The 26669-nt window shown below is 35.9% G+C and overlaps 1 protein-coding gene across 1 annotated transcript; it reads left to right on the top strand.

Moving 5' to 3' along the window:
• Positions 1–1577: 1577 nt before the first annotated feature.
• Positions 1578–25527, top strand: LOC125680252 (uncharacterized). Its single transcript, XM_048919689.2, has 16 exons — positions 1578–1681; positions 8175–8216; positions 8613–8657; positions 8870–8917; positions 11213–11281; positions 11613–11669; positions 12123–12194; positions 12328–12435; positions 13481–13537; positions 16417–16464; positions 17155–17223; positions 18519–18572; positions 18682–18753; positions 20185–20478; positions 23141–23262; positions 25387–25527. Exons 1-16 carry the CDS (start codon positions 1642–1644, stop codon positions 25480–25482), a joined length of 1293 nt encoding a protein of 430 aa, XP_048775646.2. The 5' UTR covers positions 1578–1641; the 3' UTR covers positions 25483–25527.
• Positions 25528–26669: the final 1142 nt, after the last annotated feature.

The following is a 26669-nucleotide window of genomic DNA, read 5'->3' as shown; positions in this document are numbered from 1 at the left end:
TCTTGTCATGTAGAAGTTTTTTAATAAATTTTGCCTCATATGGGTACAAAAACAACAGGTCAGCTGGATGAATAAACACAATTTGTTACGTATTTCATGCCAATTATTCGATCGTTCTGATCTTGACTTCTAATTACTCCGTCTAAGATGAAGGACTCATGGCGGCTGTGAGGGATGAGCACTTGAACAAAGGATGCTTACTTATTTATGTACCTGATCTCAACTCTGGTGTTTCCAGGGGGTCATTGTTTGTCCATTTATCGATTTTGTATTCTCTATAGCATTTACAAGATTTATCAACGTTCGTAATCTTCATAGTTCTTATTTAATTGAAAACAAATTACCTAATTTTACAACAACAAGAAGTGAACTGTATGAGTTATTCACGACATTATTTACGCTAGTGACCGCGGATTAATACTGTGTACAAATTAAAGGACATGTAGTTTGCAACAGTTATTTGCTGATTTGGTAGTAGGAAACGTCTAGTCTTTAGCCAATCAAAAGATAGACTACATACAATTTACATTAGAATATCAAATTCCCTCCTTTCGAACGACAAATCCACATCAATTCGAACTAAATTTTACAATAGCTGTAAATTTCCATATATGCATGGACATCAACATTAAATACAATGGGTGAATACATGTATATATGCAGTGCTAGAAATTTTTAACTTTTTCATTATGTAGAGTTAAATACATGCAGTCTACTTCGATTTCATTGATTGATTTTATATTATTTAACGTCCCTCTCGAGTCACTCGTATGGAGACGTCACCATTGCCGATGAAGGCCTCCAAAATTTAGGCCTCTCTAACCTGGATCCCCACGGGAACAGTCTACTTTGACTTTCGTGTACTAAAAGGTTTCTACTTGAGTTTATGGTCTGATAAAGGACGCTAAATACCGAGAACTCGAATCCAATACCAAGACTGTGGACCCACTGCAAGATTTTGTTTGTGACCAGCGAAAATTATCAAATGGTAAATTTGGGTAACAAGAGTATACCGGTACCAAAGGTAGATAATGAGGATAATGAGGAATGCCATCTGTAGAAATATATGATCGCACCTGATGAAGGCATGCAACTTGAAATTTATTAACTTTAAGACCCTTCAATACAGTCCTGTTATGTAAAGCTTTGGACTCGCATTGTGACCCTCCCCAGGTTTTACAATGTAGCACTATGTATATTGAAAGAAAAGTTTACTTACACTTCGTCTATCCATGTAAACGCCCTCTCATACGATTTCGTAGCACTGGTTGGTGTTTATTATAGTGATATGCAGAAACGATTTCAAAACAAGTTCCAGACAATAAAATCCTAGTAATAGCGTAGCATGTAAATCAGTGATCGAATCTCGCGGAAAAAGAGACTTTTCGAGAAATATCTTTTTAGACCATCAACAGCTGTTGAATCGAAAACAGGGGAAATTCAGAACATATATAAATTTCGGAATTAAAACTTTGAGATGAAATTTCTGGGTTTTTTAAAATGTCTCCTGCGAAAAATAAAGGGAACGGAACCTTTACGTTGGTATAATCGTTACATATATTGTCAATTACGTGGCGAATTGTTTTCTTATCTAGAATATGGATTCGTCGCAGATCTATCTGTAAAGACTCGTGGATAACGATGCCGCCATCAAAAATTTTCTTTCTTCTTTGGAGTTTAGGTATGACCTTTGATGAATATTTTATACAGAATGCCCCTGTGATATCAGTAAATAATTTATGATAGATATTATAATAGTGTCATGATAAATCTTCATCATTATTTACATTTCAAATGTTTTGCTGTTGATATCTTTACCAATTGTGAGGGTAACCATTCCCTCATGAATGCGATGCAGTGAATGGATGACTAAATATAGTACGTCTACTTTAATGGCTCGGAATTCCGTCAGACATGAAAGTAGAATGTAAATAGGAAAAATACATTTTAGCTTTCAAAATATACATGATGACATGATCTGCAATGTTTCTCGCCAGTATACCTTCCATGAAATGCTAACAAACTTCATAAAGAATGCTGGCGTAAAGCAGCACAGTTCTTGCCCTTGTGTGTTTTAGAAAATGAAATTTATATTATGTGTGTTTGTTTGGGTCTGTTTGTGTAAAACACTAATTAGATTATCAAATTTTCGGGACAATTAGTGTCCAAGCAGGCAACAGGATAGTCTTGACCAGGGTATTAGATCTACTATATTTTGTTCCTTGGACCATTGTATACCTTTCATATTTCACCCTGTCGAAGTTCCGGAAGTAGGCTACCCAGCTACGATCATGAATATGGTATAGTTTCTGCAACTTCAATTGGACACAGTGTAATTGGTCACACAATCAATTTTTTTATGTTGTCCGAAGGAAGTTTTAGTAGAATTGATTACGTAACAACAACATAGCACACTTTAATAAAGCTGAATAAGTGATATGCTTTTATTTGATATACAGTTGTACATGAATGTGCATATGTGACTGACATGAAATGTTAAACGCATATAGTTATAATTTTAAATTCAGAAAATGTTGAACCGCATGATAAAATAATCAATCGTACGACGTCACGATATGTTTTCCCGCGAATTGACACGTGTTGCAGTTCATATCCTCATTTATCACACAACATTTCTTTTCCCAGGTCCATAACACGGGTTCGGAAAAACTATATGAACTGTAGCATAGGTTCATAATTATGCAAATTAGGTAGGTCAATCATTCATGCGCCACAACATAAACAAAACAACATGTCATCCTTTGGAATTGTTAACATTGACTGTAAAAGACTGTTTTGTCACCAAGGTTGTTCCAAGAGGATTTTGTGTCTTTTGTGAAGTGAAAATAATTTCCATTTTCTTCAAACCGTGACGTAGCGATGACGTCACAATCGAATTGAAAGCAAAAAAAAAAAAAAAAAAATAATCTGTGATATTCGGGTTGTGAAATAAACAGTAATTTAAAAGGTGCGTTTAATGATAGTTGTATGATAAATAGAATCTTAAACTTGTGCTTATGACATGTGAAATTTATGTAATTCGTTTCACCGGATTTGAATATTTCCCTCGCCAAGGCTCGGGAAATATTAAGTCCGGTAACTCATTTCATATGCCATAAGCACTCGTTCAAGATCCTCTATGTATTTTTAAAAATAATTTTCTTAAATATATTCCATGCAAGAAGCCCATGAAGGAAATTGTAACTTACATATGTATATACTGTACCACGTGATTCTTATTATTTCATGCTGTACTATTTCATCACAGCATCGGGTATAATGTTGTTTGCAGTCAGAAATTCAATTGTTGGTCAATTGATTATGTCGTAAATCGTCGAAATGCACATAGTAAAATGCGAAGAATTCTGTTATAAGTATACCATTGTCATTCAAACACAATTAAATTCATTGATTCCTGAAGTTGATTTTGAAAAATACTTCATTGCGTAAAACAGAACTTTACGTTAAGAGAGAAGACGTGTACAAAATGTATATCCACTGTGTCCCAAAGTTAAATGTCGTCTAGTTCAACATTGAGGTCAGATTGCGTACTATATATTGGCATGACATACCAAATACATAGATAATATTTCATGATATGTAACTTGGAAATCTTTGCCCAGGAAGTATCGAAAAATCACTTTAATAAATTAAACTAAAGTCGGTAGTTCGCAGCGAGAAGGACACCTCGTCAAACTAAAGACTTTTAACATAGCGAGTGACTGTTCCTTCGCCAAGCGCCTGGAATTGTAAGTAGGTGTTTCTTGCTAAGACCTTAAAAAGGAGGTCACGTGTCATCGTAAGCCTTGGCGCGATAGAGAACATTGACCGCTACAGTCGTAAGCGTCATATGTAAGTGAAAATGTTTAGCAGTTGAACTATATAAAGCTGGTGAAGTCTCTGTGAGTGAAAATATATCGAATGGGACGGAAAACAAGAAACAAAAAAATATGATAGAACAAATTGCTGCTCTTTGAAAAATGACTGCAATATGTGTATTATGAACATGTTTCTAACGAATACTTAATATTCTACTTTGAAATAAAATGCATTTTAAAACACTGTCAGATTCTAGCCCATACTGACGGAGTGGTAAGTACATTAGGTTTGTCTGTCCGTGTATCTGTAATCTTTATATTTGATATGAACCCTAGATTTTAATTTCAGCAAGGGACACACGATTCTGATAAACATGTACTTCTGCATACACAAATTGACCCCATGTATCCAGTCACGTTCTACCATGTTAAGTTCCAATCTATAAACAAATGTCGTGTCATCGTGCTAAAACTTTCTTCATAGCTGCCGGTGAATCCTGAGACACTTGGGCATGCGCAAGCTGACATTTCCCCATAGCATCCGGTTTAACCTCCTTTATACATTTTCTATGTGGACCTCACTGACTACGCAATAAAGCACGTCAACCTGATATTTTTACTAAATCATAATTATATTTATCAGGTTTTATGGGTGCTTTAACCATATCTATTTATTAAATGAAATAGTAATTTTCCCATTTAATTTTCCAATGAGTACATAAAAGTTGGTCAGATCGCAGTATTCATGATCAGGTTGTTAGGGCGTTCGCTTCGCAACCAGAAGAACTCGAATTCTCAATATTGACGTCACATGGCCGAGTGGCTAGAGTATCGCGCTCAACATCACACGGCCTCTCACCTCTGTCGGGTTCGAATCCCGCTCGCACCGGCAAGTGAGAAAGTTTCCCAGTTTATTTTCGGAAGATCGGTGATCTCCTCCCAGGTACCTTGTATCTGGATTCTCTCTTCCAACGATAAAATCTGGCCGCCACCATATAACTGAAAAAATCGTTGAGCGCATGTGGCGAAAAACATCAATCAATCAATCGACGTCACGTTCAACAATGTGTGGTTGTGGTGACTATACTCTCACTGAACGCCCGTCATTTAGTCACGGGTCTTTCGGATTTGATTGTTTAAACAAAGGTTCCGTGTCACGGTGAGCGTTTTCACAATAAAGAGCCCTTAATGATTGTTACAGCCTGAGCGCCATGCTGATTCCAACTGTGTGGCACTGCACCTGACAGATTGTGATATCTCAACATAGGTGAATAATGCTCAAATGAAACGTAAAAGTTTGAGAATCAATATCATTAGCAGGATATAGTTGGGATCATGGAGGAAAACATAATGTCAAAAAATGGAACTATGATGTACAAAACGCGTTAGAGATCTCTTCTGCCCCCCCCCCCCCCCCCCCAAAGTATTTCGGCGTTGGAGGAAATATAACATCGTCGCTAGCCATGGTTACTGAGTCCGGTAGTACCTACCTCAAACCTTAAACCATGGCTGTATGATCAGCGAAACCCTCGATTTTCATGTATATTTATAAAATGACACAATAATTGTTTTGACCAAGCACAGATTTCTGATATTTTAATGGTTGCACCCACAACTAAATCGTTCAGTATTTGCTTATAAGTAATAACGGACAAAAAAAAGCCTACAGACCCCTGTTTATATAAGCAAGTAAATTTTACAAGTATTTATTAAATGAAATTCGCATTAACAAAAGTGGTTACGCTTATAAATTCTGTGCTAATAAACTTAATCGTATTCTCAAACTTGATGAGGAAATTCGGGGTAAAGTGGATGTGTTGAAATGTGAAAGACTAGAAGTTGATCGGACAATTATCTAAAGAGAGCGGCGTGGTTACGCATATTATATGGTAAATTTATTACACCGGCGAAGTCAACAAAGAAGCGTCCATTAGTTACATCAGCTAAAAAGTGTCTAGTTTGTTCTCAATCGGCTATCCTCGAATTATTCCGCTACGAGCACGCAATGACCTCCGAATGATTTTCTTTCCACCAAGAAAGAAAAGAAAAAAATCATGGAAGTTCACCGATTGAGGGACTGTACATTATGTAATATACAATATACTTTAACTGGCAAATTGCTGCTGTTAAATTGAACTCTTCATAGCAACAACCACGCTCGCTAGGTGGCGCGTCATGTTCAATTTTTATTTCTACAGGAGAAGTGGGACGAGGTTCCACCCTATTTTTTACGGGCTAGTATGGATAAACCTAGAGCCTACAAATGATGCGAAGTTGATCGTTCGGATCTAAAATAGCTATATTTAGCGTATCTCATGTGATTAGGCACATTCCAGAAAATCCCTTTGAGATTGAAGTGATTAATCAGAGCGAGTGTATGTAAACATTTACTTAACCGTGAAATACGCAACAAAAAGTGACATATTAATACATTTCATGCATGAATAAATTATACTAAGGTCAAACATGGACGATAATTGCCCGTGTTCATATAGTATTTGATTGATTTAGATATCCAAGGAAAGATTAATCCCATTATTAACGTACTCAAAACGTAGCGGTGGTATACAATCATACAATGTTTATACATTTCTGAATGATGAGTGAATCTTTATTTTCGTCAGAATCTTTTCCATCACACTCACAGACCAGGTCCCCATACCCCTACCAATGTCAATCTGTGACTGATAGCAGTGCGGTATTTAATTTGATATAGTGTAGAGGAAATTCGAAATATGGTAATGACATTTCTTCCTCACTGAATTACCTGGATTTTTAGCGTTTAAAGAAAAGTGGGGTATGGACTGGGGGGTTAAAAATGCTATTTGCCAAATTGTCAACAATATTAATTACAAGGCAAGGCAAAGCCACAGGGATTTGGTTGTCAAATATTGAAGTTTTGTATTATTTGTTCCCGAATAATAAATTATATAAATAAAATCCACCACCAAAATCCGCTTTTTTCGAGGTTTTAATAAAGGTGTATCATGTGTACATTAAAAAAAGTTTTTAGGGAGTAATTAAATACATAGAATTCTTATCATAGCACGTTATTTCGTTGGTCATAAGTACCATATCAAAGACATTACTTGCAAATATGACTTTGTTTTTATGTTTCCACTTTAGTAAAACATTTCTTTCGATAGTATTTCGTATTTTCCACATTTACATAATAAAAGAGAAGCCGCTTTTAATACATTTCACCGTCTTTCTCGCTGAATGTAGGTCCACTCTGTCCCACTTAGTTATTCAAAGTTCCACTAAATGTACCTCCTACACAGAAGAGTTCGTATCTAGAAACTGGCGTATTAGTGACTTACTTACAGATAAATAAAGTAACTTACAAATATTTTATTTATTTATTTATCTATCATTTCATTTCATTTTTTATATCATGGTTTGTACTTGAAAAGTCATCGCAATAAAGGGACATTAATTATTAGTGTTACAAACAAATCTGATCATGCAGTTTTTAAATTTCTGAATTTTGAAAAAATAAAAATAAATAAATGATAGATTCTGATACCACTCAGCCCCCCGACTGGCCAGAGAGTTCTGCTTCTGTCAGTTCTGATGCAACTAGCTCAGCCCCCAGACTGGCCAGAGAGTCCACTGTTTCGGTAAATTCTGATAATGATGCAACTCAGCCCCCCCCCCCCCCCCCCCCCCCGACAGCTCTACCAGAAGTTCTCGGAAAAGACTTGCTGCTGTTTAATAAATCAGTTTTCCTATTACTTTTACTTTTGCTCCTGTTCATCAGTTCATTAGGCTATGGTCCAATCTGATTAAATTTAAGATCGTTAATCCGCTCCGTATTCCTCTTCCTTTCCTGTATCTGTGAAGTCCAGAGGTGAGATATATTCTTTCCAAAACAACTAAGAATGTTTATGGAACAATTTAGTATTAATTGTTTTCCTTTTATGTTGTATGCCTTATTTCAAGAAATAACTTTCAGGTCACTTTTTAATGTAAAATGGAACATTTTCAATTTTTCACAACCTGACGGTAGGGGTGTTTAAGACACTATACCTCATTTTCTGTAAGGAAGTGGAGTAAAAGGAATTCAGAATTGGATTCAGCATACTCAAAATTGGTAATTACACCTGCTTTTTATTGTTTTGGGTAATGGTGTTTCAAGAAATAACGTTGGGTCACTTTTTGATGCGAAATGAAACATTTTTCGTTTTTGGCAACCTGACGGTAGGAGTGTTTAAGACACTATACCTCATTTTCTATAAGAAATTGGAGTAAAAGGAATCCAGATTTGAAATCAGCATACTCAAAATTGGTAATTGCACCTGATTTTTATTGTTTTCGGTGATTTTTAAAAAATGGGTGGTGGTTGCTACTTTTCAGGTTTGGTAGTTCACACAGTTGGATACGGTCACGGGATTGGTGGTTTGTATTCATATATATATACTATACATTCAGTCACGGGATTGGTGCTTTGTATTAAAATATATACTATACATTGAGAGATAAGAAAACAAAGAGTATTTTTCTTTTAAACTGAAAAGTCAGTTGTCCATCTTTTCAAGTATAATTGGGCCCCGTGATCTCTTTGTCGGCCATAAGGTACGTGGAAAATGCGGGAAGGGGACGAGCTTTTAAAATTGTATTCCCGTCATTCTGAATTTCTATAAACATGGAAGTTATGTAATGACATGCAAGAAAATTCAAACTCCATGTGATGTAAGCTGTAATAAAAAGCTTTACCAGACAACTGAACAGGTGCATTGTTTCAATAATAATTCACATATTTTCCCTGTACCTTGTATATAAAAACATTTTCAGATTTGTTCAGATTGATAACCGGGCCGAGACGTGCTGAGTGTCTACGTAAGTATATCTAACTGTCAGTACTATAATAGTTAAATTGAAAAAAAAAGGCAATAATTCATCAGAGCAAATAATGGTTTAGCAAGCAGGCATTATGCAAATTACAGTCTTCTCCGTATGAGTTTTCTTTCCATAACTAATAAAAGTAAACAATAGCATTTTTACATGCCTAATAAAAGGGTTTATAAAACGACAAGAATTTGTGTTTGTAGATACGGCAGCATTGATTGAACTATGGAATGTAAGAGGACATTCAAAAGGTCGGTATAAATACACAGCCACATAATCGTGCACATGTTGATGAATACTGTTCTGCGTATTGAAACAAGTACATCGTAGGTGTTTGTAGTTAAGGAAACAGTGTATCCAGCTGAATAACTCGGGTATATTTGAATCATTTAGTGTGGTGTGGTATTTAGTCCAGTTATTACAGTAATTCAAAGTTTTCTTCTGAGATTTCATTCAATTATCAAATAAAAATGTTTTACAGTGTAGTAAGAGTGTGATGATTATACGTGTACATGTATGGTCCAGATACTGTAGAGTCATTTAAATTCGCAGGGGCCAATTTCCGTGGATTATAGAGATTTTACTGATTCGTTTGCATGCAATTTCGTTGATATTTATATTATACATTGAAGCATGGTATCATTTGTATATTTCGTGCTAATCTCTCCCAATCAAAATATCTAGTACCTCAAAAGTACAGACTGGACAAAAGTTTCAGATTCAGAACGCTTTACAAGGTTTTGTCCACAGTCTGTACATGTGTCAACGTTTTTTGTCAAAAGTAATCAAGGTACATGTATGCAAAGTTTACTATTTGGATAGTTATGAATATTTAAGTATGGTCAAATACAGTCCAATATAGTAATTTGGTAGGATAGGTCCGTGGTTCTTAAATGATTTTCAGATAATCCTCTGCAATATCTACCTGATCCAACAGTCCCGATTACCTCACCGTGCCAATTACCTCGAGTACTGATTCTCCACAGTGCTGATTTACCACAATGCTGATTCCCCACAGTGCTGATTCCCTCACAGTGCAACTTCCCCACAGTGCCGATTCCGACAGTGCAACTTCCCCACAGTGCCGATTCCCCACAGTGCTGATTCCCTCACAGTGCTGAATCCCTCACAGTGCTGATTCCCCCACTACTACATGTTATTCCCATAGTGCTAATTCCCCACAATTCTAATTCCCACAGTGCCGATTCCCCACAGTGCTGATCCCCTACAGTACCGATTCCTCACAGTACTGATTCCCCAACAGTACTAATTCTCCACCGTGCGAATTTCCCACAATTCTAATTCCCCACAGTGCCGATTTCCTATTTGTTTTAAATTCTGACAGTACTAATACCCTAGTACTGATCCCCACAGTACTAATTCCCCACTGCATTGACTCTCCACAATGCTAGTTCCCAACAGTGCTGATCTCCCACAGTGCTGACACCCCACAGTACCGATTCCTCACAGTGCTAATTCCCTTCAGTGCTAATTCCCCACGATGCAAATTCCCTTCTTTTATTTTTTAATTCTTAACATTACTAATTTCTCAGTTCTTATTCTCCGCAGTGATCCTCCACAGTACTGATCCCCCACAATGCTAATCCCCACAGTACTGATCCCCACTACTAATCCCCCACAATACTGATTCCCCACAATGCTAATTCCCCACAATGCTGATTCCCCACAGTACTAATCTCCCACAATACTGATCCCCACAATATTGATTCCCCACAATGCTAATTCCCCACAATGCTGATTCCCCACAGTACTAATCCCCCACAATACTGATTCTCCACAGTATTAATTCCCATAGTGCTGATCCCCCACAGTGCTGATTCCCCACAATGCTAATTCTACAAGAACTCATTGAAGTGCATTCCCCCATCTCGACCACTAAGATCTGGAACATCACTGAGACTCACTGTGCCAAAAATTCGCACAAAGTATTTTGGAGAACGCACATTCAGTTGAGCTGCAGCCAGTTTGTGGAATGGCCTTCCGCAACGTATTAAAGTTGCCAAAAGCATTAACGTTTTTAAACAACTGTTAAAAACCCACTCTTTCAAAATTTACTTTCCCTGATTTTTAAGCGTCTTACACAGTACAAGGGGGTGTTTGTTTGGGTTTTTTTCAGTGACCGTTTTAATGTACATTTCTAAATTTTCTTAATGTTTTATTTCGTTTATTTCTGATACTTTGCATAGTGCTTGCCTTAAAAAACACTTTAGCTATTGATCTTAATTATAGTGTTTTATTTTGATAATTTTGCAGGTTTAATTGTGTATTATTGTTTTATTTCTCTCCTTACATTTGTAAAGCGCTGTAGAGTAATTTGTTTTATATAAGACGCTATATGAATTTTATTATTATCATTATAATTTCTCATAGTGTTGATTCCCCACAGTGCTAATTCCCCACAGTACTGATTTCATCACAGTGCTGATCCCCCAGTGTTGATCCCCTGCAGTACTAATTGCCTACACAGTGCTAATTCATGACAATGAATTACATTTCCTCATGGTACATGCTCACTGTTTTCTCAGCTCTGCAGACATTATACGAGTACATTGTGGTGCACATCTCTACACCGGGAAAACCATGCTGCATCCCAGGTAAATATTATTTCTAAAGAGTTTCCATGGTCTGAGAGAAGACACCACTAGTCTTTGTCATGGTGGAGAAAATTGTTTGAAGAAATTTCTCATATTATACATGGGGTTTACTGTTCTAAATAAATTCCGAAATATTATCACATACTACATATAGATGGACAATATTTGATTTATGCAGAATTTGAAATATCAAACTTTTCTGGCGGCCAGCGGGTGTGACAGGACAGGTTGTTTTATTCATAATCAAGCACGATGAACGCGAGAGATAGTCGAAATCTGAGCTGTCTATGAATCATCTGTAACGATGCTTTTTATTTCTATTATTTGACAGGATTTATTTCCGATCCTCTTGAGGCTTATGTTGCTGGTGTATGGTTCCTTCCAAATGGTAAGTATGTCTATTTACTTCCAAACAGTATGTCTATTTACTTCCAAACAGTCAGTATCTCTATTAACTTCCAAACAGTATGTCTATTTACTATTTATCTTTCTTTACCGTCAGTGACAGAAAAGAATTTGTCCAAAGATGCATTCAATGTTACTTTGATTTCTGAAAGATAAAAACGTTTGCATTAAGTAGTATTTAACCTCCTTTTTCAGTAAAATTAAAAACTTGTGTCTCTCTTTTGTCGTGAATGTACTCCAGATGATCATAAACGTTGTAAAAACAAATTATATGAAACTGCGTGTGGCATGATATCTTTAACGAATTGAATAAGATTTAGTCTTCATGACTTTAAAACATTTTTCCTTTTACAGGAGTCAATTTGGCTGTAATCCTCTCCTTCCTACTTCTGATCGCTTTTGAATTTCTCTTTAACTATTAATTATATCATTTCAGTTCCTAGAATGAAAGAACGCATACAGTACTCTTGTCCGGAGTGCAAGGAATATTTGGTTACAGTGATGGAATGTAAGCTAATGTCTTTTCGCTAAAGTTTAAAAGAGAAGACTTCTAATGCACATGTCTCATAGTCTGTTACAATTACAAACAGATTTATTGTCATCAATACTCATGTTCATAAAGATTTCCTTCTAATTCTTAGCTACATGTGGAATACGTCACGTACCGCATGTCAAACATTATTTTACAACTGGGAATCCCATGTCTTCTACCCACCACCATGTTCATCACACCACTACACCACCACCAGGTACGATGTACATACCGCCATACCATTTCACTTGTTTAAGTGTAAAAAGAGGGTTATGTTCATGGGTCTGAACGGTCGCCGGAAGAACTTAACATGAGAAGCGCCACCTTTGGGTTTCTTGTTAATCATTTAACGGTTGCATTTTCCAAACTTTTATCTACCAGACGCGTCAGGTGATAGGTACATTTCACGAAACGTAATGCACTTTCAGTATTCACATATTCAATATACATATATCCCCATCTTGGAACTTTGGAATTCGAAGGATCGTGGGTTATTATAATTACCTACATGTTTTCATTGTTAATGATTTACAGAGGTTTGATGAATTTTCAGTAAGCTAATCATATGATCCCCCATAAGACCCGATCCCCTGACATTTTATATTTTGTATACATAATGTATAGCATAAAGCTCGTCGTCATTTCAGGTTGTCAGTTTCTCAGCCGGAAGTCCTCAGGAGTAAATCTTTTTATGTAAATCAGCCTGTAGATGTTTATGAGTTATATAGATGCATATTTCATAAACCCTTATTGAGACGAAAAGAAAATCTGGCGTGAATGTTTCACACCCATCCTGATTATTGCTCATTACGACTATCGTAATAACCATGCTGGAATTGCGTGCGTTAGATTTCAGTAAAGATTTTCTTTCGAAAAATAACGCATTGTCAGCATATCATATACAAGCCTTCCATTTGATGATGGATTTCACGATAGCAGGCCTCCCTATAACCATTGTACGATCTCAGAGGATATAGAAGATATCTAAAGACTACACTTGATTCAGCTTTTGGGAGGATAGGGGGTATAGAATTCCTGTACATGTACCCTGAATGATTCTGTACACAGTTTGATTAAAAATATCTATGATTTTCCATTGTTGATACATGACAGATTAAGGAAGCTGATAGCAATGAGTCACATGAACAAATCACGTGATGAGGTGACTGTTAAATGATTTAACGAGATGTGATTGGACAGTTACATTGGAAATGTTGAATCTAATACAGCAGGGGTTAGTAATTCAAATTTTATGATTCCAGGCGCAGTGACCCAGACTACAACTACTCATCTACAACGCACGTACGCGGAGTGTCAGCGTAAGTTTACACGCGGAGTGTCAGCGTAAGTTTACACGCGGAGTGTCAGCGTAAGTTTACTTCATCAGAGTCATAGGAGTGGTATCCACTCACGAGAACTAGAAGATAGCAAACTCACATTGTAACTGTCAATCCGTGTATAATACACTGTACACATTACAATAATGCATTATATTATAGAATACACCACATGTACTTAGTGCATTATATTATAGAATACACCACATGTACTTAGTGCATTATATTATAGTATATACTACATGTACTTAGTGCATTATATTATAGAATACACCACATGTACTTAGTGCATTATATTATAGTATATACTACATGTACTTAGTGCATTATATTATAGAATACACCACATGTACTTAGTGCATTATATTATAGAATACACCACATGTACTTAGTGCATTATATTATAGAATACACCACATGTACTTAGTGCATTATATTATAGAATACACCACATGTACTTAGTGCATTATATTATAGAATACACCACATGTACTTAGTGCATTATATTATAGAATACACCACATGTACTTAGTGCATTATATTATAGTATATACTACATGTACTTAGTGCATTATATTATAGAATACACCACATGTACTTAGTGCATTATATTATAGAATACACCACATGTACTTAGTGCATTATATTATAGTATATACTACATGTACTTAGTGCATTATATTATAGAATACACCACATGTACTTAGTGCATTATATTATAGTATATACTACATGTACTTAGTGCATTATATTATAGAATACACCACATGTACTTAGTGCATTATATTATAGAATACACCACATGTACTTAGTGCATTATATTATAGAATACACCACATGTACTTAGTGCATTATATTATAGAATACACCACATGTACTTAGTGCATTATATTATAGAATACACCACATGTACTTAGTGCATTATATTATAGTATATACTACATGTACTTAGTGCATTATATTATAGAATACACCACATGTACTTAGTGCATTATATTATAGTATATACTACATGTGCTTAGTGCATTATATTATAGAATACACCACATGTACTTAGTGCATTATATTATAGTATATACTACATGTACTTAGTGCATTATATTATAGTATATACTACATGTACTTAGTGCATTATATTATAGTATATACTACATGTACTTAGTGCATTATATTATAGAATACACCACATGTACTTAGTGCATTATATTATAGAATACACCACATGTACTTAGTGCATTATATTATAGTATATACTACATGTACTTAGTGCATTATATTATAGAATACACCACATGTACTTAGTGCATTATATTATAGAATACACCACATGTACTTAGTGCATTATATTATAGAATACACCACATGTACTTAGTGCATTATATTATAGTATACACCACATGTACTTAGTGCATTATATTATAGTATATACTACATGTACTTAGTGCATTATATTATAGTATATACTACATGTACTTAGTGCATTATATTATAGTATATACTACATGTACTTAGTGCATTATATTATAGAATACACCACATGTACTTAGTGCATTATATTATAGTATATACTACATGTACTTAGTGCATTATATTATAGTATATACTACATGTACTTAGTGCATTATATTATAGAATACACCACATGTACTTAGTGCATTATATTATAGAATACACCACATGTACTTAGTGCATTATATTATAGTATATACTACATGTACTTAGTGCATTATATTATTGTATATACTACATGTACTTAGTGCATTATATTATAGTATATACTACATGTACTTAGTTACATCGGTATGTATGAGTTGTACATCTACAAAGCGGCGAGGAGATCACGTGGTGTGATGAGGTGTTTGGTTACAAGTCATTTGCGGAATTTATTACCCCTCTCAAATGTTTGGGCATATCGTAATGGAGAAATATATCTAACACTGCAGTATCAACGCCATTAAATCTAGAGACTTTGTTTTCAGAAGAAACAAAACTTTTTGATTAATCCTAAGTACGAAATTTTATATCATGAACCCAACGCTCTTTGGTGCGCTATGGTGTATGTTATGGAAATCAAAAATGATTCATTGATAGAAAAGATATTGCAGGAAGGGTATGACTGGCTCATTTGTAAAGGAAGACCACATTTTATTTTTGGATTAATATAGCTCTGCAAACTTGGTTTGGTGCGTGATATTATCCTAGATAGACAAACTGGAATTCCAGTTTACAACCCGAGGGTTTGGTTTATACTGTGGAATTCAGTTTATACTGTGGAATTCAGTTTATACTGTGGAATTCAGTTTATACCGTGTAATCCAGTTTATACTGTGGAATTCAGTTTATACTGTGGAATTCAGTTTATACTGTGGAATCCAGTTTATACTGTGTAATCCAGTTTATACTGTGTAATCCAGTGTATACTGCATCCAGTTTATACCGTGTAATCCAGTTTATACTGTGTAATCCAGTTTATACTGTGGAGTCCAGTTTATACTGTACAATCCAGTTTATACTGTGGAATTCAGTTTATACTGTGTAATCCAGTTTATACTGTGTAATCCAGTTTATACTGCATCCAGTTTATACCGTGTAATCCAGGTTATACTGTGTAATCCAGTTTACACTGTGGAGTCCAGTTTATACTGTACAATCCAGTTTATACTGTGGAATTCAGTTTATACTGTGTAATCCAGTTTATACTGTGAAATTCAGTTTATACTGTGTAATTCAGTTTATACTAAGGAATCCAGGTTATACTGTGTAATCCAGGTTATACTGTGTAATCCAGTTTATATTGTGAAATCCAGTTTATACGGTATTATACATGTATTTCCCTAACATTTTGTTTTTGTTCGTTGTAGACACTGGTGATTTGCTGACTATATGGCTTGACCATAAGCATTATATAGGTTAGTTATTACATTAAGATAATTTGGCCAGTTTTGGCCTATACCATTTTCTTATGTAATACATGTACGTACTCCACAAAAAGGTTTAGGAACTATACATATTAAAACATGCTCTCGGTGATTTATCATCCATATTAAATTTGACTTGAATTAATACCAGAATACACAGGGAACGTGTACAGGCGGATCCACCTTCTTGTACATTTGTTGGTTACATGTATGTGTCGCTACACTGTTTCTTGTGAGTATTGGTCGAACATATGCGTGACTTCTCTGTAAAACGAGATGCATCGTTTTTGTTCTAGTAAGTATCAGTAGAAATAGTCGCATAGTTTTTTCCCGCTCATTAGAAGTGGTAGAAAGAGAAACATTGTTCATTGTTTTCTAGTAAGTTTCGGTAGAAGGAGATACATTGTTCGTTGTTTTCTTGTAAGTTTCGGTAGAAAGAGATGCATCATTTTTCCAGCATGTGTCAGTAGAAAGAGATACCTTGTTTTTTGTAAGTATCGGTAGAGAAAAAAATGCACGAGTTCCTCATGTGCATTTAATTTTTATGACAAACCCACACTTTCAAAATTCGTTCATCACTTTGGTGGTTAAGCATTGCCTATGTAATACACGTGTAATATACAATGTACTTTGTAGTAACTTTAACAATTTCTTGCTCCAATAACCATGCTTTTCTTCCAGCTCTTCAGATGATCTACGAGTACATTGTCGCACACATCTCTGATAAGGCAATGCCATGCTGTATACCAGGTAACCACACAAGTTACCAAAAACATTCTGGTCAATAAATTATACAATAATGTGGTAAGGACAACGCATCATTGAATGAATAATTATATTTTGACATATAATATTGCGCAGATAACTTGAATAAAACGCGATGGTGTATGGCGTGTAAATCGTTGCGATGATATACACATCTTGATTTACATGTGTCTATGCCCACTTGAAAAAATAGGATGCATATATACATATTGTATTGAACATAGATGTTAACGGCAAACTAAAACACGAGTTTATGACAAACAGAATGACTTCCAATTATTATGTAACAATATTCCATTATCGCCTGCATATAGTTTTATGTCTCAACTGATTGATACACAAGAGCTTGTTCTGCGTATGATCAATTGAGGCAGATCACTGACAAAGAAGATGATGTTACAGGAGTTTCAACAGTCTCGTTTAAAGTCAGCGTTTCACAAACTTTATGGTTGTTATAACGATCTAGTTTACTGATACAACCTGTTATTTGGTCAAATGCTGTCTGACATGTTTCATGATAATTGTTAGGCCGTTTTTTACACACTGATTTTGACTACGGAGTACTCCGTTCACCTTAAGTAGATATAGGGCTCATGGCGGGTGTGACCGGTTGACAGGGGGTGTTTACTCTTCCTTAGCACCTGCCCCTGGTGTGTCCAGGGGTCCGTGCTTGTCCTACACTTTATTTTATATTCTTTATGGGAATTATGAGCTGTATCACTGTTCGTATTTCACCTTTTTCATGATATTGGTTCACACCTATCAGTCTGTCGATATGTCTGTTGGTAAACCAAGTGTTGTTCCCTCAATATCTTAAACTTCGTTTGGCAGACATGTTATATTGGTTTGTTCTATAGTAGATGACCCCTTTTGATTTTGAGGTCACAAGGTCAAGGAAGATTTTGTCCACTCTTGCTTGACAGACATCAAACTTGGTACACTGATTCTACCTATGGATTAGAATGATCCATATGGGTTTTCAAGTCACGAGATCGAAGGTCATAAATTAAATTACTTCAGAATCTTATTTTGAAATGTCTGGAAAGTATCTCGAAATATCAAATTTAGTATTGTGGTTACTCCTGATTAGAAGATAACCAATGTTTTTCATTTTCGTTATAGTCATTCTAAATTTTGCAGTCGATTCTTTTAAATATTGCCACACGGGGCATATATGTTTATATCAGGTGGTGAGAAAATCTCATTAAGAGTGTTTATTTACCAAGGGGCTATATTTCAAGTACTGAGATAATCTCATTAATAGTGTTTCTGTTTACCAGGGAGCTATTCATCATACAATGCTGAAGCTCTGCTGCTAGGACAGCTTCCTAATAGTTAAGTATTATCTTGACTTATCCTTTCGCATTCTCGAATTTCCAACAAGCTGATTGCACAATTTCAAGTATAGTAAAATAAAGATTTAAAATGATTGCTTCACCATAGTGGGAAGATTGGAAGAGCGCATAAGATATGCTGATCCACTGTGTAAAGAAATCCTGGCCACGACAATGGAAGGTAAGTTTTAATTACTGTATGATAGGATGTCGTGTCCAAAAAAAACCCCACACACAAAGAGAATAGGAAGAGTGTTGTTCAATTGTACTGTTTTATCTATCTGGTGTTTTATTTGGATGCTATGAATTGTACTGTGCTGTTGTATCTATTTGATATTGTATTTGGATGCTATGAATTGTACTGTGCTGTTGTATTTATCTGATGTTTTATTTGGATGCCATGAATTGCCACACGTCACTTTTCCTACAGTTGCTACCTTATTTTAGTGAAATTTTCAATTCACGAAGAGGAAATAGAAACATATAATTCTGTAATTGCTGATTCATTTTGAAGAACAGACTAGTACACATATTACATATACTAAAAGTATAGTTTTCAAAATTCAACTCATCCAACAGTCATTGTTCGATTACAGTGAGACGTTGTACACATGAAGACTGCATAGAGACAAATAATTGTATGCATTTATTTTTTTTATTTCGATGATCAATATGTGACAACTGTTGCTAAAAATAGATTTGCTTTGATCTGTCAAATTGTTTCAAACTGATATCCCTCGACATATTGTTTTATTTCTATGGGACGTTTTACAAGTAAGAAGCTGATCATACAGTATTTAGTTTCAACAATTATCTCGCTTTTGTTGCTATAGATAGAATAACCTGCAGCATCAGTTCAAAATGAAACTCAATACTCATGTGTGGTTTCAGCTATTCTTATAATCAACATTACAATGAGAAGATATGTATCGTTATGTGTGTTGCAATTATCTAAGATACATGTCATTTCTGTGGAATATTAAATCCATCACGTGATTGAAGAGATGACCAGTAGAACTACGATCCTGACAGAGACTTCTGGTATATCATTGCCCCCAGTAAGATAATGTACACCTGTACAGCTTTAAGTCAGAATGTCGGGGTGGCAAAGGCAAAACAAAGGATGTTTGATTTAAACCTGCTCGCTTTTCGATGAGAATTATAGAGCACAGCTTCAAGCCAAATGAGCAACATACCATTTATCAATTTGATGTTAGTTTATTTTGCAAATGTTTTATTCAATACTGAAAAGGATAGTATAACAGGCCTATAAACGCCCTTCCTAATCTGGTGTTGTTCAACGCATTAACTTTCCTCATTAAAAGCTTTCCCTGGGTCTTCCAGAAATTGCTCAATATAATTTTCATGTCATTTTCTAAAACACCAGCTGCATTTGGACGTCATATACTCAAAATGCATGTGACATAGCAAAATATGGATAGGTCACTATTAAATGCTTGTACTTTTAACTCAAATCAATTTCCCCTGATCTGTTGGTTGGAAAATGGACTTAGATTGACAACAAAGTAGCGCAATGTACGTCGAGAATAATTTCATATCTCTTTCTATAACAAGGAAAATCAATTATTGATTTAAATGATATCTTCCTTAGAAAAGGGAATACGTCGCGTGCCACACGTCAACCATTACTATACCACTCCAAAATATGTGTCGACGACGCATCTGATTAACCACAGTATAACGTCCAAAGCAACCACGATACTGCCAACAGCTGTACACACAACAACACCGACAACCACAACACCGCAACCGACAACCACAACACCGCAACCGACAACCACAACACTGGCACCGACAACCACAACAACCAAACCAACAACTATAACTGTACAAACAACACAAGTGACAAGCCCAGGTCACACGAATCAGAATAAAACGATAACAGGTAGGATATCGAAGTCCACAGGTACATCAGTGGTAAATGTCACAGTCCACGAGTACCTCAGTGGTTAATGTCACAGTCCACGAGTACCTCAGTGGTTAATGTCACAGTCCACGAGTACCTCAGTGGTTAATGTCACAGTGGTTAATGTCACAGTCCACGAGTACATCAGTGGTTAATGTCACAGTCCACGAGTACCTCAGTGGTTAATGTCACAGTCCATGAGTGCCTCAGTGGTTAATGTCACAGTCCACGAGTACCTCAGTGGTTAATGCCACAGTCCATGAGTGCATCAGTGGTTAATGTCACAGTCCACGAGTACCTCAGTGGTTAATGCCACAGTCCATGAGTGCATCAGTGGTTAATGTCACAGTCCACGAGTACCTCAGTGGTTAGTGTCACAGTGGTTAATGTCACAGTCCACGAGTACCTCAGTGGTTAATGTCAAATCCACGAGTACATCAGTGGTTAATATCACAGTGGTTAATGTCACAGTCCACGAATACCTCAGTGATTAATGTCAAATCCACGAGTACATCAGTGGTTAATATCACAGTGGTTAATGTCACAGTCCACGAGTACCTCAGTGGTTAATGTCAAATCCACGAGTACATCAGTGGTTAATGTCACAGTGGTAAATGTCACAGTTCACGAGTACATCAGTGGTTAATGTCAAAGTCCATGAGTACCTCAGTGGTTAATGTCAAAGTCCACGAGTACCTCAGTGGTTAATGCCACAGTCCATGAGTGCATCAGTGGTTAATGTCACAGTCCACGAGTACCTCAGTGGTTAATGTCAAAGTCCATGAGTACCTCAGTGGTTAATGTCAAAGTCCACGAGTACCTCAGTGGTTAATGCCACAGTCCATGAGTGCATCAGTGGTTAATGTCAAAGTCCACGAGTACCTCAGTGGTTAATGCCACAGTCCATGAGTGCATCAGTGGTTAATGTCACAGTCCACGAGTACCTCAGTGGTTAATGCCACAGTCCATGAGTGCATCAGTGGTTAATGTCACAGTCCACGAGTACCTCAGTGGTTAATGTCAAAGTCCATGAGTACCTCAGTGGTTAATGTCAAAGTCCACGAGTACCTCAGTGGTTAATGCCACAGTCCATGAGTGCATCAGTGGTTAATGTCAAAGTCCACGAGTACCTCAGTGGTTAATGCCACAGTCCATGAGTGCATCAGTGGTTAATGTCACAGTCCACGAGTACCTCAGTGGTTAATGCCACAGTCCATGAGTGCATCAGTGGTTAATGTCACAGTCCACGAGTACCTCAGTGGTTAATGTCACAGTGGTAAATGTCACAGTCCACGAGTACCTCAGTGGTTAATGCCACAGTCCATGAGTGCATCAGTGGTTAATGTCACAGTGGTTAATGTCACAGTCCACGAGTACCTCAGTGGTTAATGTCAAAGTCCATGAGTACCTCAGTGGTTAATGTCAAAGTCCACGAGTACCTCAGTGGTTAATGCCACAGTCCATGAGTGCATCAGTGGTTAATGTCACAGTCCACGAGTACCTCAGTGGTTAATGTCACAGTGGTTAATGTCACAGTCCACGAGTACATCAGTGGTTAATGTCAAAGTCCATGAGTACCTCAGTGATTAATGTCACAGTGGTAAATGTCACAGTCCACGAGTACCTCAGTGGTTAATGTCAAAGTCCACGAGTACCTCAGTGGTTAATGTCACAGTGGTAAATGTCACAGTCCACGAGTACCTCAGTGGTTAATGTCAAAGTCCATGAGTACCTCAGTGATTAATGTCACAGTGGTAAATGTCACAGTCCACGAGTACAGCGGTCAATATCAGTATAAAACTACACCAGTGGTTGATATCACTGTACACAAGTACATCAGTGGTTATTATTATATGATTGAATAATTCCTAGCTCTCTCATTGACTGAGATCCAACAATGCAGAAATCATACTATGTTATGTTTACCTGCACGTGACCTTCCAGGTGAACATAAGGAATTATTTTTTCCACATAGGACCAAAAATAGTCGTTGAAACTTACAATTAAAGCAAAGAACAATCTTGAAGGGTTTTTTAATCATTTAATCATATAATAAAACAATTATTGCTGTTTTTGAGGTCAATACGATGATTTAGCCACCTTTGAAGTACAATATTCACCTCGCCCTTCGGGCTCGGTGAATATTGTACTCCTCAGGTGGCTAAATCATCGTATTGACCTCAAAAACAGCAATAATTGTATAATGTCACAGTCCACGAGTACCTCAGTGATTAATGTCACAGTACACAGGTACATCAGTGGTTAATATCACAGTCAATGAGTACCTCAGTGGTTAATATCACAATCCACGAGTACAGCGGTCAATATCAGTATACAACTACACCACCGGTGAATATCACTGTACACAAATAGTCAATGTCACGCTTCACAAACACATGAATTGTTGATGTCACAGTACACAAGTACGTCACTGGTCATTGCCACCAATCAGGTCATGCTAATAATTTCTGAACATGATGTTTGAATTTGAAATTATCTCTTTTTCTTCACCGAAAGATTGAGTTGCAAAGAGAACATACATGTAGGTTGACCATCGACAATTAAACTTCTTGAAAACAATAATGTTATTTCTAATTGCCTACAGTAGGGCGACCATATACAATTGTCTTTTTTAACAAAGGTGTCCGTTGCCCGTCCTGTGACATGAATTTGAACTGTGTTTGGAATAACGTCTGCGTGTCAACACAAAGCTGCCTGGTGCGATCGTATCCAGGGTATCCATTTTCCACTCATTGTGCAGAGGTAAGCTGTCGTCATAGCAATGATATCGTACGAAAGCCCGTTGGTGATACGTCATCAAGTATTTCTTCTGGCGCTGTCAGATTACTGTTTAACGCTGTCAGTTTTGTCTACAGATTTTATGAATGGCTGTCGACAGGTATTGTGTAACTGGTAGTGTGCCCACTTCATTGCCAAGGGATAGTGAGTTCGAATCTATGGAGTACCAAATTAACATAAACTCAGATAATTGAAGATATCATTAATTATTTGAAGATTGATGCGCGCAACAATTCAATTAAATATCTCTGCAAATGATTATTGATATCTTCAATTCTGAATTATTGCGCGCATCAATTGAGCTTTTAATACCCTTAATTATTCTGCTGAATTGATGAGAGCTATCATTGAATTGAGGCGCACTACAATTGAATTGAAGAGAACAATAATTCAATTAATGCGCGCATCAATTCAAATAATGCTCGCAACTATTGAATTATCGCTCTCTTCAAAATAATTGTAGCGAATTAATTAAATTACTGCTCTCTTCTAATGAATTAATGATATCATCATTAATTCAATTGATGTTCGCAATAATTTTTTTTAGAAAGAGCAACTATATAATCGGAGCTATCTTCAATTCAAGATATCCCCAACTGACTTAGTGATCTCTTTAGTTGAATTATTGCTCTCTTTAAAAGATTTGATGCGCACATTAATTCCTTATACAAAAGCATTGTAAATGATTAAAGATATCTTCAATTGAATTAAAGAGATCATCAAATCATTTATACATATACCGAGCTCCAAATTAAATTTTGATAGCGATGATTTCACCACATTGATGCTAGCATCAATTGAACTGACAAGAGCAATAATTGAATTGATGCGCGTATCAAATAAATTATTGCTCTCTTAAAATGAATCAATGCGTGCATCAAATCAATTATTGCTCTCATCAATTAAAGTGATGCGCGCATTAATGCAATTGATGAGAGCAATAGTTGAATTAATGCCCGCATCAATTGAATTGATGATTGATGCGTGCATCAATTCAATTTTTTCAAACGATAAGTTCAATTATTTGAGTTTATGCAAATTTTGCGCTCCATACGAATCCCGACCGCGAGAGACAGAATTGAGTGAAATTCGCATGTTTTTAGGATGATACTTTAAAATCGATTTTCCGTGGCACGATTTTGGGTAGGCGTGTAAAAATAGGGGACTTTCACAGCCGAAATGACCCAAAGGTGCAATTTCAAAGTACATTTATACGGCACGTGATCTAAACTAAGGCTAAAAGTCTAAACAGGGGGATTTTCAAAGGTTCGAGGATCCCCGATACTTCATCAGTTACTTTCGACACCACGTACAATCCCATACAATCAGTCACTCTATGTAACTTTTTAAGAAGAAAAAAAAAACACCTCTTGATAACGCTTCAAAACTTAATTCATAAGTTAAATAAAAAGGCTAGGACATGTAAACTGTATGCGATATGGTGATCTCATATTCACCGTAGAACACACACGATATCAAACACAATGATTTTTAAAAGTATTCAACACGTCGTTACTTTTGATTTTTTTTTTTAAAGAACACGGTTTAGTGCCACTCGTTTAGGATCGTCATTGATATACAATGTAAATTACAATTCTATCAATGTCATAATGAAGATACAGAGACAGAAATCAAAACCGTGTTAATTCATAAAATTCAAAATTAATATGTATTATATTAAATAGGTTATGAATTTTGAAATATGTATTTGAAAAAGAACTCAACAACAAATAAAAAAACAACCAAAAAATGATCAAACAATAAACAACCCCAAAACCACGGTTCTGAGAGTGTTCTGTGGTACGTTCTACAAACTGCTTGGGTAAACAAACAAAAAAACAACAAATAAATAAAATATGATTGTTATAAGAAGTAATGCTTTAAGAAAAATTGCAATCGTAATCGCAGTATAAAAGACGGACAAAGGGCGAGTGGACATCAAGTATCCAATCCCCCAATATCGGAGAGGGCTACATTATTGCAGCTATGAAGCAATATATCCAACAAAAACAACCTGGACTCTCTCTTGCACTTTTAAAAAAAAAAATTAAAAATTATCTTAATTATCAAGTTTTTTCCTCTTTACAGAAAGGAGACTGTCTGCTGATGAAACAGCTTGCACCAAACGGAGAAATATTTTGTTGCGATGATGAAAATTGTCTCCATAAAATTCTAGGAGTATGATACATGTATGTACATAACACTAAAATAAATCTGATTTTTAGAGTTGATCATTGTTTCTTATTATCTGAGAATTTACTTTGATCGTAAAAACTAGTCCTATCTTTACCAGCTTCTTGTAGATATATCTAACCAGTGGGCTGTTATGATTGTATCTCTACTAGTTCCAACAGAGTAACATTTTCATGACCACATATCGGGTAATTTTGGCGCACTGGATATTTTGGCGAATGAAAAAAAAAATCGCCAAAAATGAATACACTTTTTATCTATATAGGTGATAAATCTGTTTTAAAACCAAAAAACAAAAAAAAATAAAATAAAAAAACAAACCCTAATACTTATACAACGCTGAAATTTCACACTATTTTCCCCTGAGAAAAACTCGCCAAATATTTCACACGCCCAAAATACCCGACATACGGAAGTCATACCCGTGAATTTGTTGGTTTAAATCTATGTACTGATATATGTATGGAGAATGTTTCGGCGACGCCCGACACTATGCGATACACTTCTGTATACAGTATTCAAAAGGACATCTTTTCTGGATAACAACTTTCCTCAATGAACCAGTCTCCGATAAACGATGTATCCCCTCGCAGCATGACGTAATATAACATAGCATTAAGTGTTGGAAATCGTAACAGGGGGATTGTTGCAATTTTCAAACCCCAAATATATCACCATTCTGGTAAATCGATGTGCCGGAAAATTGGGATTTATTTTATTTAAATGTCATTCCATTGAGTACAAATTCTACTTGCATTCAAAATTCAGCATTTAGAATTGTCCAAATTTTTAAACGAATATGGGGAAAGCTTTGTCTAGTTACACGTACTTCATACAGTTTGCGTGCTTGAGAAGGAAGTGGTGAAAAGTTCAGGTTGATACGGGTTGTTTAATACCGTAAATCTGGACATTTTTGCGTCCATTTATTTTTGCGAATTTGAGTAAAAAGCCTGTATATTTATTTTTGTGTTTCTTATATTTGCAAATTTATGTAAAAACATATTAAAAAACGTGTGAAACATTATTTTTGAGAAAAATATTTTTGCGAATCCAACCGGCTCGCAAAAAACGCCAAAAATTAATCGACAGCAAAATAAACCCGATTTACTGGCATACTTCTACAAAGTGCTACATTCATGCCTTAGTCCGTTATAATCTTTTTTATGTCTCAACATCTG

The sequence above is a fragment of the Ostrea edulis genome, chromosome 2 (genome assembly GCF_947568905.1).
Source record: "Ostrea edulis chromosome 2, xbOstEdul1.1, whole genome shotgun sequence".
Lineage (NCBI taxonomy): Eukaryota > Metazoa > Mollusca > Bivalvia > Ostreida > Ostreidae > Ostrea > Ostrea edulis.
Note: the sequence above shows the minus strand (reverse complement) of the source record. Positions and strands in the feature narration are given on the sequence as shown.